This window comes from Opisthocomus hoazin, chromosome 8 (assembly GCF_030867145.1).
Source record: "Opisthocomus hoazin isolate bOpiHoa1 chromosome 8, bOpiHoa1.hap1, whole genome shotgun sequence".
NCBI lineage: Eukaryota > Metazoa > Chordata > Aves > Opisthocomiformes > Opisthocomidae > Opisthocomus > Opisthocomus hoazin.
In genome coordinates this window covers 36,673,714-36,691,281 of record NC_134421.1, presented here as the reverse complement: position 1 = coordinate 36,691,281, position 17,568 = coordinate 36,673,714, and the positions used below count along the sequence as shown (strand labels likewise).

At 41.0% G+C, this 17,568-nt stretch overlaps 1 protein-coding gene across 2 annotated transcripts in view; it reads left to right on the top strand.

Moving 5' to 3' along the window:
- The window catches only part of USP15 (ubiquitin specific peptidase 15), a 71,411-nt gene extending 63,018 nt beyond the window's left edge, over nt 1-8,393 (top strand). For both annotated transcript variants that reach the window (XM_075427849.1, XM_075427851.1), the window contains 8 exons: nt 395-510; nt 629-904; nt 1,218-1,288; nt 1,652-1,767; nt 4,822-4,971; nt 5,415-5,518; nt 6,101-6,189; nt 6,490-8,393. In XM_075427849.1, coding sequence (XP_075283964.1) covers nt 395-510; nt 629-904; nt 1,218-1,288; nt 1,652-1,767; nt 4,822-4,971; nt 5,415-5,518; nt 6,101-6,189; nt 6,490-6,675 — 1,108 coding nt within the window. In that variant the 3' untranslated portion in view covers nt 6,676-8,393. The remainder of the gene's footprint in view (nt 1-394; nt 511-628; nt 905-1,217; nt 1,289-1,651; nt 1,768-4,821; nt 4,972-5,414; nt 5,519-6,100; nt 6,190-6,489) is intronic.
- Nucleotides 8,394-17,568: the final 9,175 nt, after the last annotated feature.

Here is a 17,568-nt window from a genome sequence, read left to right as displayed (position 1 = left end):
AATCTTATAACATTGAATTTAAAGTTATACTTTATTTTCTGTTGATATAACTTTCTTTGTAAGTGAACCATATACTTTTTTGTGTAAAAAATATGGTTAATGAACAGGTAAAGAACATATTTCTGGACAAACAGAGACTAATACCAAGAATCAAGTTGTATAAAATCAAGTAACTGCCAAAAACTAAGATCATAGACAAGCAGAATTTCAGAGGTACCTGTAACAGTAGACATGTTAGGCAATAAAACTTTTCACTCTGAGTAAGTCAGAAAGGAGTGCAGGAATACAGTACCCTAGAAAGGATTTGCTGTAACCATTTAATTATCTGGTTTGAACAATGTAAATATGTAAAAATCCATTGATGCTAACTATTGCTTTCATTTGTAATATTTAGCCGATACGTAAAAACATGTACTGAAAGTGAAGACACTGAAGGATCCCTACATTGCTGTAAGGACCATGGTATCAATGGTAATGGCCCAAATGGAATACATGAAGAAGGATCTCCAAGTAAGACTGGAGTATCTAAACTTGTTTAGTATTTTGTGTTCAATTTGAAACTGAAGTGAATTCTGCAGTGTCTTTCTTCTGCCTCATTTCTTCCTCCTTCTTCTTGTGATTGTTTCAGGTGAAATGGAAACAGATGAACAAGATGATGAATCCAGCCAGGATCAGGAGCTTCCTTCAGAGAATGAAAACAGCCAGTCAGAAGACTCAGTTGGAGGCGACAATGACTCTGAAAATGGATTATGTACTGAGGATACTTGTAAAGGTCAACCACTCACGGGACACAAAAAGCGATTGTTTACATTCCAGTTCAATAATTTAGGCAATACTGACATAAACTACATCAAAGATGATACCAGGCATATTAGATTTGATGACAGGCAACCTAGGCTTGACGGTAAGTCATGGGGAATAGGTTGGTCAACGTTTGATTCTGATACTTTCTTCTGACTCCAATTCCATAAATTGGTGTTTCATTCGGTCTGTGATATTTGATACATCTTTTTTTCCCAATAGTAAATTCTGTATAAATAATTAATTTGTTATTGTAATTAGCTCTTAGAAATGCAGAGATTCTGCGTGCTTCAGTTTTTCATCTTAAACTCATGCTAGCATTGTTTAATTCATTTTGAAGAGTGTTTGCCGAAAGTGAATACAATTTAATGTAAAGCAAGAAATAATATTAAGAGAAAACATATTTTTAATCTTAGAAAGATCTTTCCTTGCTTTGGATTGGGATCCTGAATTGAAGAAGAGATATTTCGATGATAGTGCAGCAGAGGTAAGCTGTTTATGTTTTTCATCTTTTCCAGCACTAATGAAACTTAAACGTGTAAAGTACAACTTAATGTGACATAAGAGATTGTAAGTCTTCAAAAGAAGCAGCTAGTGAAATTTTTTTCACGTTATTCTTAGTAAATATGTCGCCATAAATAAATTTTGTTTACACATCTAACTAATTAGCAAATCTGAGGCTTACTAATTTGGAAGTAAAGCTGAAGCTGTGAAAAGTTTTTGCTTGAATGGTTTCTGATCAGTTTTTCCATATATAGGAGCTTTGTAGTTTCTGTTTATAGTAAGACGACATCACTAAAATGAGTTTTGTTTCATTTGTTCTCTTAACTCAAGAAATACTTCTCTTTAGGATTTTGAGAAACATGAAAGCGTGGAATATAAGCCTCCCAAAAAGCCTTTTGTGAAATTAAAAGATTGCATTGAGCTGTTCACAACAAAAGAAAAACTAGGTGCTGAAGACCCATGGTAAGGACAAAAATTAAAATCATTGTGTTCTATGGTGTATTTCTAAAAATGTAATGAAAAACACATTTGAACATTAAAAGAGATACTTAATTGATTTCTTAGTGTTATTTTGAATCTTGTCATTTTAAGCATAGTTGGGAATTCTAAAAATGTTTTCTATTTTGATCCGCTGCTTGACTAAAATTATCATATATAGAAGGTTATGTTTGTATGGGAGACAACTAATGCATTCAGAATGAGGAGGAAGGGTAGTTCCGTAAGACACTCTCTTCTGTGTACTGCGATCCACAGAATAATATTGTGCCAAATCCAACGCAGTGGTTGAAACAAATATTCCTTTCTGAGATGAGAAAGGTTGGTGCATACTGAAGGGTTTTTTAATGCAAATACATAACTTGTCTTGCATTGGTATATGAGATAGGGAAGTGCTTAAGCAACAGGTTTCATAAAATCATAGAAGGGTTTGGGTTGGAAGGGACCTTAAAGATCATTTCGTTCCAACCCCCCTGCCATGAGCAGGGACATCTTCCACTAGACCAGGTTGCTCAGAGCTCCATCCAACCTGGCCTTGAACACTGCCAGGGAGGGGGCATCCACAGCTTCTCTGGGCAACCTGTTCCTGTGTTTCACCACCCTCATGGTGAAGAATTTCTTCCTGATATGTAATGTAAATCTGCCCTCATTTACTTTAGAGCCGTTCCCCCTTGTCCTGTCACTACACACCCTTGTAAAAAGCCCCTCTCCATCCTTCCTGTAGGCCCCATTCAGGTACTGGAAGGCTGCTAAAAGGCCACCCCAGAGCTTTCTCTTCTGCAGGCTGAACAGCCCCAACTCTCTTAGCCTGTCCTTGTAGGAGAGGTACTCCAGCCCTCTGATCATCTTTGTGGCCCTCCTCTGGACCCGCTCCAACACATCCATGTCCTTCTTATGTTGGGAGCTCCAGAGCTGGACATAGGACTCTAGGTGGGGTCTCAGGAGAGCAGAGTAAAGGGGCAGAATCACCTCCCTCGACCTGCTGGCCACACTTCTCTTGATGCAGCCCGGATACGGTTGGCTTTCTGGGCTGCCAGCACACATTATCGGCTCATGTTGAGCTTCTCATCCACCAGTACCCCCAAGTCCTTCTCCTCAGGACTGCTCTCGAGCCACTCTCTGCCCAGCGTGTACTTGTGATTGGGATTGCCCCAACCCACGTGCAGGACCTTGTACTTGGCCTTGTTGAACTTCATGCGGTTCACGCAGGCCCACTTCTCCAGCCTGTCAGGGTCCCTCTGAATGGCATCCCTTCCCTCCAGCGTGTCAACCACACCACACAGCTTGGTGTCATTGGCAAACTTGCTGAGGGTGCACTGAGTCCCCCTGTCCATGTCACCAACAAAGATATTAAACAGCACCGGCCCCAGTACAGACCCTTGAGGCGCACCACTCATCACTGGTCTCCACCTGGATGTCGAGCCACTGACTGCAACTATTTGAGTGCCTCCATCGAGCCAGTTCCTTACCCAATGAGTGGTCCATTTGTTAAATCCATGTCCTTCCAATTTAGAGACACGGACAGCATGCGGGACAGTGTCGAATGCCTTGCACAAGTCCAGGTAGATGATGTCAGTTGTGGGATGGGGGATGTCTGTAGCTAATAGAACCTTTCAAATTCATGTTCCAACCATTAAGTTTTTGTCAGAGACTTTTATTCTGATTCATGTTTCTTCCAAATTATGATTGGGAATCATATCTGAATATTCACAATTATAGGATGTTCCCATAAAATCCTTCTTCTCCAGGATTTTTCTAGCAGATAAGAATCCTTTGTCAACACCTGAAGCTCAGAATGAAGTTTGAAAAGACAGTCTGCCACTTTTTATTTTGTGGATGCTTACAAGTTTTGGAGACTTCCAAACTTTGTCACCAGAGATCTTCCTTTATTTGCTCAGGGAAGGGGGATGACTTACAAATTCTCTTTTTTCTGGATTGGCTAGATTATACAACACTGGATAGACTATCTGGGATACCGTATAACTCAAGTATGGTGAAGCGCTTCCATTTTTTGCTGCACATTTTAAGCAGAGTTTTTAAACTACAAAATACAACTACTGCTGAAGTCAAGCAATTGCTACTAGATGTATCTCACCAGAGGTCATTAATCACATTCTTTCTTCATTTGTCAGTTCTTCACAGGTCTAATCTACGAGAGCTCATCATCCTTAGTCCAGCGCTATTTGTATTCCAGATGTTCTAAGCCAGCTGGGAAAACGCTTCTTCAATTGCAGCCTGCCCTTACAGTTCTCCTAATTACTTATCTTTATCTGATGTTCCTTTGGAAAGACACTTGTGCAGTCTTTTTTACTTAAGGCTCATCTCTTTCTTTCCTAGATCCTTACTTGTTAGATACCGAGATGTAGAATATGCACAGGCCACTTCACAGAAAAGTTGGTTCCACGCATTGTTCTTACTTTCCTCCCTGAGCCTTAGTTCTTGAAAGATGCAAGTATGCATTGCAGGGAACAGAAATTTGGAAGTCATGGCCTGTTTAGTACTTGACTACTAAGGAGGCGGGGTTTTTTAGTAAGGAGTTTTTTCAGGTTCCAGTAGTCATTGTTACCTGGTTTTAGTGGTAGGTGAGATGGGGTGGGAGATGGATGAGTTCAAAAATTGAAACTTGGAAGAACCACAGTTGTCTGTTGTTTATAGGTTTTCATAAAGTCAGTTTTCCTGAAGTATTTTCATAACCCTTTGTCTTTTTTTATAAAACATGAGATCTGTTTCTTAACTAAAGATACAGGGACTACTACAGGAGACAAGAATCCTGTATTGGGGGTGCTACTTTTGTGTTTAAGATGCCGTCGAGCTTCACTGTGAGCACGCTTGCACACTAGCACCTCACGTTTTCAACTGGAAGGGATATCAGTGGCATTAGTAACAGAAGATGGAACATGTGTGTGTTTCAGCTTTTGCTCATTCAGTTCCTCCCATGTTACTGGCTTTCTCTGTGGTAGTGTATTTTAACATACACATGAACTGCAGTTATTTAAAATTGATATTTTTTTTTTCTTTTAGGTATTGTCCAAACTGTAAAGAACATCAGCAAGCTACCAAGAAGTTAGACCTGTGGTCACTGCCCCCTGTATTGGTAGTTCATCTAAAGCGCTTTTCCTACAGCAGATATATGAGGGACAAGTTGGATACGTTGGTTGAATTTCCAACAAAGTAAGAAACCTGAATATGTTGGTGCTAGAAGTGTAAAAGGTGGCATGACTGGGACACATGCTTAATCCAGCAATTAGGTAAAATGGTTTTGTTCTTGGTTTCCATGTGTGGATCCAGTAAACACTGATGACAAAATGCTTGTAGGTGAAAAGTATGAACTTGGAAAAATAAGAATAGTAAAGTATGGAAGAACTCTATCAATAGTTTTGGCTAAGATTACTGGTTCCTATTCCACTGCTTACAGAGTGAAAGAGATGCACTGTCAGCATGGTCTGGCATATGTGTTTTTTGTGGGGAATATAAAGTAAAGGGCTCAAAGACCACCAGAATGTGAAATCATTAAAAATATTATTAACATGACCTTCTTTTGGTTGTTTTTTTTTGTTTGTTTTGTGTTTTTTGGGTTTTTGTTTTTTTGTGTTTTTTGTTTTTTTTTTTAACAGTGACTTGGACATGTCAGAGTTCCTTATTAATCCCAATGCAGGGCCTTGCCGCTACAATTTGATTGCTGTCTCCAACCACTATGGAGGAATGGGAGGAGGGCATTGTAAGTTGATTTCAAGTATCATCATTCTACATGTCAGCTTTCTTTCCATGTTTATTTTGATTTAAGTACTGATTGCTTCGAATCAATGGCATTTTTTAATGGTTGAGGGACAATTTTTTTCATCACCTTGAAATGCTCTCACAAGTATTCTAACACAAAAATGTGTATGAAATGAGCTTTCAAGGAAAATTGTAGGTTCTTCTGTACTTCTAGCTATGCATATTTTGCAAAGAGAAAACGTAAGAACTCCGTAAGAGCTACTGTACTCTTAGAACTGATTTTTTCTTGTCTGTCGTTGTACATTGTGCATCTCCTTTAAAGAAGAGAAAAAATCAAATGAAAAATGAGAAAGTGACTGAGGGATTTTATTTTGACTGTCCTTTCTGACTCTACATTTTCTTTAGAATGGGAACGTTTTTGGTTAAGCTTTCTTGGCTTTAAAAAAAAAGTGTGACTATGCCTCATAGTGGTAATAGGGTTTGGTTGGTTACATGTCAAGTGTTTGTCAGTAACAGACTCTAGCAGCTGATTGCGTTACACCTATGAAGATACAAAGTCCTTAGATGTATTTTTTTGTCCTAGATACTGCCTTTGCAAAAAATAAGGATGATGGAAAATGGTACTACTTTGACGACAGTAGTGTGTCCACTGCATGTGAGGACCAAATAGTGGCAAGTACCTTTCGTGTTTCTAAAACTGGGACTGTTGATGATGTTTTCTGCTTGAGGGTGGAAAAATGAAGAGTAAATCATGAACCTTGCAGTAAATTTGTACGTAGCAGTTTGCATTCTTTCAAAGGACAGTACAAAACAAACGTGGGTTGCTCTGACATGCAAAAAGAACTTTATGAAAGCTTCGGATTTCTTTGTAATTTTACCTTGTAGACTTGTAAGAAAAAAAATTTATAACTTGGATTGTAAATGTTTTGTCTGGAGCCTCATGAGCATATATTACACTTCTCTCCTTTCCAGTCCAAAGCAGCATATGTGCTTTTCTACCAGAGACAGGACACGATCAGTGGAACTGGCTTTTTCCCTCTTGACCGGGAAACTAAACAAGGTGCTTCAGCTGCCACAGGCATCCCACTAGAAAGTGATGAAGACAGCAATGAAAATGACAATGATATAGAAAATGAAAATTGTATGCACACTAACTAATGGAAGAACCAGAAGCCATAAAAGAGACTTTCTAACTGGGGATACCTATGGAAAGAGTGAAAATGCCCACCAAATTAAGAATAAAAATCTGAGATGGGGAATTTCAGATAACGGAATGTAAATCTTTATGACATTTTAACATGTGCAGTACTTGAAGTGAAACAATAAAAACTTAAACAGAAATTGTCTCTAATGCATTTACAGTCTTGTATTCACAAGCTATATATAGGAAATCACAAATAAACCCCTTTTAAGTTTTCTGCTGCAGTTCTGATGGATTATGTTTTCTTTTGTTTTGGATGTGAGTTAATAACTAAAATGTTAAATCTGTGGACTTCTGACATTTATTTTCTTAGTACTGCAAGAATACTACTGCCAGGTCTGGTTTCTGGATGAATATATACATGTTCCTTAGGCTGTCACACAGACTATTAAGTAAAAATGTCATAAATATGTAAGCAGTAGTTTTCTTGAAACAGCAGATTTTTGTTTCTCCCTAAATTTTTTTTTTTTTTTAATTCGGTCACAATAGAAGAAATAGCTTGAAAAGGTGTTTTAACCTTTTGTGATATAGTTGAGCATCCAGAATATTATGTTCATCTTACTGCTGCTGTGGAACAGGTTCTGGATTTCATGCTGCATTAACAAAAAAGTTTTTCAATTAAATGTAAGTATCCTTTGTTGCTTGTTGGAATCTACTCTGCAGACATAATTCCTGTTATCTTGCTTATAAGACATGCATAATTCTAATCTGGTGTCAGTCCAAAATTTGAAATTGTGCTGTAAGATCTCTCTCCCCATTTTTTGTAGTTTGACGGCTTGCAAACTACTCAGTAGTAGGGTCCGAGTTAATAGTATTCTGTATCCATAGTAAGGACTGCGTATCAGGCTTAGAGGAGAATTTTTTCAGTATGACCTGCCTTTAAATTGTTAACAAACAAAATGACTTTAAAGGTAGGCCTGTTCATTTTCTTTGTGTGTTCCTGATGGAATTCACCACAGCCTTACAGCATATCTGAAAAGGTAACTCGTTGTAAGAGAATTGGCATTTGCATGTTCAAGTCAGAACCTGTACAGTATGTAAGGCGTACAAACTTTGAATTGGATTTTAGTTATGTTCGGGGGTCCAGGATGCCAAAAGAAGTGTGACAGTTTGAAACATTATTTTAAGTTGCTGCTTTCCCTTTGATCTAGTTGGAAGAATGTATTGTTGATCTGTATACAATACTGCCTTTGAGAGGGGCTCTGAAGTGCGGGGGCACACTTCACATATCTACTACCTGGAGAGTTGCTCTGTGTCCCGCTGCTTAAACAAATAATTTAAAAAAGAAAAAAGCAAAAAGTATGATGTTCTTCACTTGAACTAATCAAATACAATAGGTTATAAATTGTGTATTGTAAATAAAAGTTCACTCTGTGAGTGCACATTTTGGTAAATTATTTATTTATGTTAGCATTAAAAAGTTTTAAAAATTGCATTTGACCAGGATATAAATGAGGTATGTTGGACATGGCTTTGCTTTATACCTTGATATTAAAACTGGTGTTTCATCCTGGTATTTTAAAGCTGCTTTGAGGTTTTTGGTTTTTTTTTAATGTAAACTAACCTCCTGCATGACAGAGGTTAAAATTTTGTCTGCACTTGAGTTCACTTGGGTTTACATTTGAAATGCGCATGTTTATTTATACAGATTTCAATAAAGCTATTCAAGGCCTTATTTAGTCCTCCATTTTCTTACGAATTCTTCTCCCACAGTGTTTGTGTAATGGATGGTCTTTCTCTAAGACTTAGATTATCATTACGAAAATTAAATATGACCAACATGGAATGAGATTAATAGCACTTCCAGAAGACAGTGTATTTAAAAGGGATTCTATCCTGTCATTGGCTCTAAAAAATTTGTAAGGTTGAAAAAAAATGGTTTAATACCATGAAAAGCTATTATATATTTTTAAAAGTAATACGATAACAATAATTAATCAAATGTGAAGATACAAACTCCGAGATGGTTGGTGAAGTGAGGCAATAGATTTAAGATTAGACAAACCATAAGGGGCGGGGTGGGGGGTGATACAAACTTTTGGCTTAAAACTTTGTGTCTAGGTGTGGAATACAGTAACCCAGTACAAAGCTATGCACTAAATAGCTTGGGAGTTTAACTTGCTTATTTTAATCATAGCACTTGAGAGATGAGATTTATCTGTGGAGTAGAAGAAGTAATTGAAGAGACGTGATTATCTGTTTGAAGAACACACACAAAGGTCCCCTTACGTTCATATTCCAGTGGTTTTCCTATATCACGTTAGCCTAGAACTTGCTGGGAAGAACCACGAAGGAGCAAAGGATCTGATTTGACTCATCAAAGTCTCACTTCAGAGTTTGTAGATCGGAGCTTTAATATCTGATAACTCGGGCTCCTAACGCACTTCATACTCCCTTTGAAAATGCAGATATATAGACATATATGGGATCTCATATTTGAAGGAATGTACTTACTTACCTAGTCACAGTTAGATTGTCCAGATAGAGTTTAAAAGGATATTGAGCAAAGTTAACATTTCATTAACCTAGCAAAATCTGTTCCTTGTCTAAAACAGAGACTGATGACGTGTTTAGACTATCTACATTTCTGTAGTGATAATTCAGTATATTAACAGAAAACAAGGAATCTCAAAAAGAAAAACCAGCAAAATTCCTGACCAAGTTTGTTTGTTGGTTGTTTTTTAATAACTTTCTTCTTGGAACAGTGTTACCTGATTCAAAACTTACGTTTGGGGCCTGTTACCAGTAAGAGTTCTCCAGAATGCTGCTTCCATACCTTGGGAGAGAAGGCAAAATTTAATGAGGTCTCTTGTGTTCTGGGACCTTTCGTAAAATGTGGAAATTCTTGAAAAATGGCAGTTAGGAAAAAATTACATAGTTTCTAATTTTTTTTTGTTTTTATTGTTAATTTGGCTTCCAAGATGACACACACTGGGTTTGCAAGCTTCCTAATCAGATGTAAAAATCTGTAAGAGTTCTATATGGCTGTTGCAAAGGTTTCTGGGAAGTCAGCCAAGTTGTGAGTTTCATAAAACTATTATGCATTCACACATAAGATACGACAATTCACCCAGTGTAGACATGCTTAAAATTAAAACTACAGAAAGCATATTATTCTTCACGATGTCTATCAACAGTTATTGTCACTCAACTAGTCATTTATATAGAGAAGAAAGAGTGTCCTGACATCTCCCTATCAGTCACCGCTGATAAAAATCTACAGTATGACTTCTTTTTTCAATTACACGACAGCAAGCTTTTTGATGGCTCTAAGTATCAGCATAAGCCCCAAAACATTAGGATACAGTTAACCTTGTTAATGTGAGAGTTACAGAAATGAAACAGTCGGTGGCAGAAGACAGCCTGCAATTCCCAGTTACTCCACTTTTGTGACAGCAATACATCAAGACCTGGCTGGGAGGGAAGGGGGGGTGAAGAGATACTGCCCAGGACCTCTTGTGTCACTTGGCTTCAGACAGCGTTCTGGATGCTCCGGTGCAGATCATTCCCCTGGTCTCTTCTCAAGTTGGAGTCCTACCTGCCTTCCTTGCACACTGAAGCAAAGTTTGCATCTTACGGTTGAGATGACAGATGAGAAAAACTGTCGGATATTACCCTGCCAGATGATGTAGGAACACCTCCCACATCTACAGCTAGTTGGTAGTGGGGAGGCCATGGTGACCCCTTCTAGTTTTCCCAGCAAGTTTGTGCTGTGTGATGGAGTGCAAAGTATTTTTTAAGTGTTTTGAATTCTTTAAGGGGAGGTTGGTATGGCAGGCAAAGAAATTAATTGGCAAACCCACCAGTTTTCTTCAAAAATGATGCCGCCTTCTTTGATGTCAGACTCTGTAATTTCAGAGTATGGTTTCTCATTGTTTCTAAGTACTAGTTACTTTGACAAAGCAAATCAATATAAACGTAGCGAAACACAATTCAAATGAAAGCTACATTCTGAATCTGCAGGCAAATTGCATTCTCCCCTTCGTGTTTTTTAGTGCTTTTCCCTTGGGGGGCAAACAAATTCTGAAAACACTTCCACTTTCTTCGTTCCAACATTGCGTGCTCCTGAGGCAGGCAGAGAGACCTGTCTTACTGAAAAGAAGTTAGCATGGAAACCCTAGAAGAGTCCAAATGTGACAAATTTGTGAATAATTATCCCATTAACTAGGGAATGAACTGGGCAGCATTAACAGTCATCCTGGGCCAGATAATGCAAAAGCTGATACAGGACTCCAGTGATAAAGAATTCCCATCAGTCAGTATGGTTTTAGGAAAAGTAAGTTCCGGTTTTTGTTATTTTGGGGTGGATTTTTATTATTTTGCTATTGTAGGGGTTCAAAATTCAAAAAGATAATTGATAAATATTATATATGGTGCATCTAGAATTATTCAAGTGCTTGGCACTTAATTATCACATGAAGTATCACACTGTAGCATGATGTGTGAGCACGTTGTGTGAGTGTAGTGCAGGTCACTCAACACGAAGATTAGGAGCTGACCAACAGTCTCAAAATAGTTTCCATTAGGAACAGGCTGCCCTGAGGGGTTGTGGAGTCTCCCTTTCTGGAGATATGCAAGACCCGCCTGGACAAAGTCCTCTGCAGCCTTCTGTAGGCGACCCTGCTTCGGCAGGGGGGTTGGACTAGATGACCCACAGAGGTCCCTTCCAACCCCTACCATTCTGTGATTCTGTAACAGGGGAGCTGTTGGAGAAGTTGTTGGCACTTGGTCTTAAATTAATGTTTTTATTCAGTCTATAAAATATTCGGATCATAGCTACAGAAGGTGTGTTATATCCCAGAAAGTAGCAAGTACCCTGAAATCCTCTGCAGCCCTGGTGGACAAGCAATTCGGCATGAGCTCCCCATGGGAAACACTGGCATAAGAACTTGTCCCTGCATGCATGAGCAGAAATAAAAAGTTAGTTTAATCTTCTAGGTCTGTGGTAAAGATCATGGGAAAATACACCTTTAGAGTTACTACCTGTTAAAAGCTCAGACTGTAATCTGGGAGATATTATGGAAAAAAAGTGACAACGCCAGGGTAAATAAATATGGACTGACAGATGTAAAGAAGTGTTTTATCAGGAAGACTACTCAGAAGAGCCTCAGGGTGTGGGCGGTACCTTACAGGGGAAAAATAACTGTGCAGGGGGTATTGGAGTGGAGAGAAACGCTCAAAGAACTAATGGTTCCAAAACTAATGGTTCAAAACTAATGGTTCAGACAATCTGAAAATGGAGGTAAGCGTGCAAGTCTTTTATGCAAGTCCTCTTTAACCAGGAGAAGGCGGGTACCAGCAGCAGAAGCGGCAGAGGCAGGTGGCGGGACTCTGGGCTGGACGCCAGCCCTGGGCTGAGGGAGGCAGCCAAGAGCTCTGCCTCAGCTTCGACATCTACAAATCTGTAAATACCATGTTCTTCTCAGAGGAACGTTCCTGCCTTTTCAGACCAAATGACACCACTCAAAAATCACTTAAAAGTTTTGAATGGAGGCCTGAATCTGCAGGTATTTGCTCTGAGCTCAGCATGGTTTGAGGGAAGGCCCTCACTCACTTGTGTTATAAGAATTTGCTAACATGGGAATAAAACCCATGCTCTTGTTTTGGGGTAGAAAACGGTGTGGTTCTTCTTCCCTTCCTGTGCCATTGCTACTAACTTAAATCAAACTCATAAAGCCCCACCAAATCCTGTCCAAGCGACCTCTTCGATGTATTGTCATTTCCTCAAAGTGACTCTTCCCCACCCCAGGTTGCTGCCTGAACTGAAACACGCACCTCCCTTTTCCTTCTTTCCTTGCAATGCTGGAAGAGCATCCCTGCTTTTCCATAACTATTTCTGTTAAAACACAATGACCAGTTTCAGACATGTCCCTGTTGAAAAATGCACGGTTCCTCAAAAATGAAAATCAAAACCTACAAATCATGCAATTGAAACAAGGTCTGCAGCTGGCTCTGGGGGCACAAAGTTGTTTTGCAGAACACAATGAAGGGTGTCTGGAAATAATTCAGATGACCTATGCTTGCTTTCAACATCTGTCAATGTTATAAAACGCGTACTGCGCCGTGGGTGGTGTGAAAATGTGCGTGTGTCTCCCAGATGAGGAGGAAGTCTGCAAACAGAAGGGACAGTAGTTACTAACTCTGTGTATCACCTGTACCCATTAAAAGCAAATACGAAGAACATCCCTTCTGCCTACTCAGATGTATGGTTCTCAGTGATACGAAATGCACAGTTTAGGCCTGCTTGTACAGGACTGGCTTCCCTGGGCAATTTGCTCACTAAGAGGAAAAGGGGTTTGGATCCTGTTTGAGTTCTGCTCCCCTCATTCCGGTGGGGAAACAGCAGCTGCCATAAACCCTGATATGATCGGTTACAAGTGAGCAGGTCAATAAAAGTTACACAGAATTGCTACTCTATAGTTGCATTTGCCAAATCCTATAAAACATGTGAGTCACGTTGACTAATTTTGCATTACCTAATAGCTGCTTGATGAATTAAGTGCAGTGTCTAAATAACCTATTTAGTCGGTGAGACTGATGTCCTGAATAACTTTGCCATGTATGACGTGGATCCTGAATGCAACTTGTAGAGCTGAGACCTAAATTCAACACATTTTTCAAAAGTGTACTAGTACTGTCGATAACGGCAGTTTGATTTTCACATCTTTTACTTTAAAAAAATTCTCTGCCACCAATGAGTTTCTGGCCTCTCACACTATGTGAATATTTTTGGGTTTTACTGTAAAATAAAATCATTTAGATAGTAAAATTTTTTTGGTATCCAAAATCTCAATTTAAAAAATATTGTGAATATTTTAGATTAATGAACTACAGTTGGGCAATAAAGACAAAATGGAAATGTTTTGATCAAGCATAACAAAAATATTCAGATTTCTGGTGCCTATAGTACATAATAATCACAATCAACTGATGGGATGGAGACAATAGAACTTTCTTCATAACATATCCTGAATCATTGAATTAACTTCTTTCTAAACAATTGGAGGAACTTAGATGTACATGTTGATTTTTGGTATAGGAAATAATGCCTTAGAAGTTGTCTTCAGGAAAGGTAACCTTAGACATGTCTGTAACATTTTTCAGATAAGGTGGCAAAGATTAAATCAAAAAAGATTGTAGAACTACTTCCTATGGAAAGCATTTGGTTATCCTTTCTCTCTAATCTTGGGATTTCTGTTTGGTTAACATTATGCTCGGTCTGAGATTGTAATTTAGAAAGCTCATTTTTATGATGTAAATTTCTCCCTTAATATCAGGTGTGATGGATTATAATGTCCCTGTTTTCAGTAGCATTTGCCAATATTATTAGAATTTCACAGACATGATATTCTTTCCATGAAATAAAAAGCCCACATAGACATACCGACTTAATTTACTTAACAAATAAAAATCTTTACAAAACTTCTGTGAATTAATGTGCAGTTAAAAGGAAACAAACTAGATTTAAGATTTAAATTTCCATACTCCATTCCAGAACAAACGTATCAAGTAATCCAGTGTGACTCTACACCAGCAGGAGACAAAAGCAAAAGAAGTCATGGCAAAGAGAAAGAAATTGTGCAGACCTGTGAATGTATATAAAAATTATGAATCACAGCTAAGACAAGGGGAGGAGAACGGAAAAGCCCATACCACATGAACAGGAAAGATCACAGAATCACAGAATGTTAGGGGTTGGAAGGGACCTCATGACACCAAACTGGGAGGTGTGGTAGATACACCGGAAGGCTGTGCTGCCATTCAGCGTGACCTGGATAGGCTGGAAAGCTGGGCAGACAGGAACCTGATGAGGTTCAACAAGGGCAAGTGCAGGGTCCTGCACCTGGGGAGGAACAACCCCATGCATCAGTACAGGCTTGGGGCAGACTTGCTGGAGTGCAGCTCTGCGGAGAGGGACCTGGGTGTCCTGGTGGACGACAGGTTAACCATGAGCCAGCAGTGTGCCCTGGCTGCCAAGAAGGCCAATGGCATCCTGGGGTGCATCAAGAAGAGTGTGGCCAGCAGAACGAGGGAGGTTCTCCTTCCCCTCTACACTGCCCTGGTGAGGCCTCATCTGGAGTACTGTGTCCAGTTCTGGGCTCCCCAGGTCAAGAAAAGTGAGGAGCTACTGGAGAGAGTCCAGCGGAGGGCTACAAGGATGGTGAGGGGACTGGAGCATCTGTCCTACGAGGAGAGGCTGAGGGAGCTGGGCTTCTTCAGCCTGAAGAAGACAAGGCTGCGAGGGGACCTTATAAATGCTTACAAATATCTGAAGGGTGGGTGTCAGGAGGATGGGGCCAACCTCTTTTCAGTGGCGCCCAGCGACAGGACAAGGGGCAACAGGCACAAACTGAGGCACAGGAAGTTCCGTCTGAACATGAGGAAGAACTTCTTCCCTCTGAGGGTGACGGAGCACTGGAACAGGCTGCCCAGGGAGGTGGTGGAGTCTCTTTCTCCGGAGATATTTAAGACCCGCCTGGACAAGGTCCTCTGCAGCCTGCTCTGGGTGACCTGCTTCAGCAGGAGGGTTGGACTAGATGACCCACAGAGGTCCCTTCCAACCCCTACTATTCTGTGATTCTGTGATTCTATGATTCTGTGACCTGGTGCATGGGGTTGTTCCTTCCCAGGTGCAGGACCCTGCACTTGCCCTTGTTGAACCTCATCAGGTTCCTCTCTGCCCAGCTTTCCAGCCTGTCGAGCTCACGCTGAATGGCAGCACAGCCTTCTGGTGTATCTACCACACCTCCCAGTTTGGTGTCATCAGCAAACTTGCTGAGCGTACATTCTGACTCTTCATCCAGGTCGTTGATGAAGAAGATGAACAAGACTGGGCCCAGTACTGAGCCCTGGAGGACACCACTAGTTACCAGCCTCCAACTAGACTCAGCGCCGCTGACGAGAACCCTCTGAGTTCTGCCATTCAGCCAGTTCTCAATCCACCTCACCGACCACCCGTCTAGCCCACACTCCATGAGCTTCCCTAGGAGGATGTTATGGGAGACTGTGTCAAAAGCCTTGCTGAAGTCGAGGTAGACAACATCCACGGCTCTCCCCTCATCTTCCCAGCCAGTCATTCCATCGTAGAAAGCTATCAGATTGGTCAGGCATGATTTCCCCTTGATGAATCCATGCTGACTACTCCTGATAACCTTCTTTTCCTCCACTTGCTTTTTGATAACATCCAGGATAAGCTGCTCCATCACCTTTCCCGGGATGGAGGTGAGGCTGATCGGCCTGTAGTTTCCTGGGTCCTCCTTCTTGCCCTTTTTGAAGACTGGAGTGACATTGGCCTTTCTCCAATCCTCGGGCACCTCTCCTGTCCTCCAGGACTTCTCAAAGATGATGGAGAGTGGCTCAGCAATGACATCCGCCAGCTCCCTCAGCACTCGTGGGTGCATTCCATCGGGGCCCATGGATTTGTGGGCGTCCAGATTGCTTAAGCGATCCCTCACACAGTCCTCCTCGACCAAGGGAAAGTCATCCTCTCTGTAGGCTTCTTCTCTTACCTCCGGGACCTGGGATTCCTGAGGGCCTGCCTTGGCACTGAAGACTGAAGCAAAGAAGACATTCATTAGCTCTGCCTTCTCCGCATCCTCCGTCACCAGGACACCCGCCTCATTCAGCAGCGGCCCCACATTGTCCCTAGCCTTCCTTTTACTACTGATGTAGCTGAAGAAGCCCTTCTTGTTGTTTTTTACATCCCTTGCCAGCTTCAATTCCAGGTGGGCTTTGGCCTTCCTCGTCGCATCCCTGCACGCTCTGACCACATTCCTGTATTCTTCCCAAGTGGCCTGCCCCTCTTTCCACATTCCATGGACCCTTCTCTTCCACCTGATCTCTGCTAGAAGCTCCTTGTTCAACCATGCAGGTCTCCTGCCTCCTTTGCTCGATTTCTTTCTCAGGGGGATGCACCGCTCCTGAGCATGGAGGAAGTGATATCTGAAGAGCGACCAGCACTCTTGGACCCCCCTGCCTTCGAGAGCCCTGGCCCACGGGATTCCTCCCAGTAGCTCCTTGAAGAGGCCAAAGTTAGCCCTCCTGAGGTCCAAGGTTTTGATTGTGCTTATCGCCCTGCTTCCTCCATGCAGGATCCTGAACTCGACCATTTCATGGTCCCTGCAGCCGAGTCTACCTCCAGCCTTCACATCCTCAACCAGTCCCTCCTTGTTTGTTAATACAAGGTCCAGCACAGCGCCTTTCCTTGTTGGTTCGTCCACCACTTGCATCAGAAAGTTATCATCGATGCTCTGTAGGAACCTCCTGGATTGCGCTTGCCTAGCTGTATGGTCTTCCCAGCTGATGTCAGGGTGGTTGAAGTCCCCCATGAGAACCAGGGCCTGTGGCTGCTTGCAGCTGCCTGTAGAAGGCCTCATCAACTTCCTCCTCCTGCTCAGGTGGCCTGTAGTACACACCCACCGTAATGTCCCCTCACCATCCTCGTAGCCCTCCGCTGGACTCTCTCCAGTAGGTCTCATGAATGTAATGAGAAAGTAGCTGTAGGATACTAATAAGGAGATGACAGGAGATTTCAAATACATTCTAAAAAAAAGCAGAGTCCTACGACTGAAAAAAAAGCAAATAGTGCAAAAGTCATTAACAGGCGAATGAGAATTAAAATCTTTGATAGATGCGGGTTGCCTTGTAGGGAAAGAAAAAAATACTTTGATTCCTAGCAATGGATTTAATTTCTCAGTGAAAGATGCAGAAAACCACTAGAAAAGAACAATCTAGATGTGATTCTAGCACATTATGAGGACATTTTGAAATAAGACAGTAATAGAAGAGCGATACTATTTTTTTGACAAGTCCTGGAATCTATGTGCCTAAGTATTGAATAATGTCTTGAA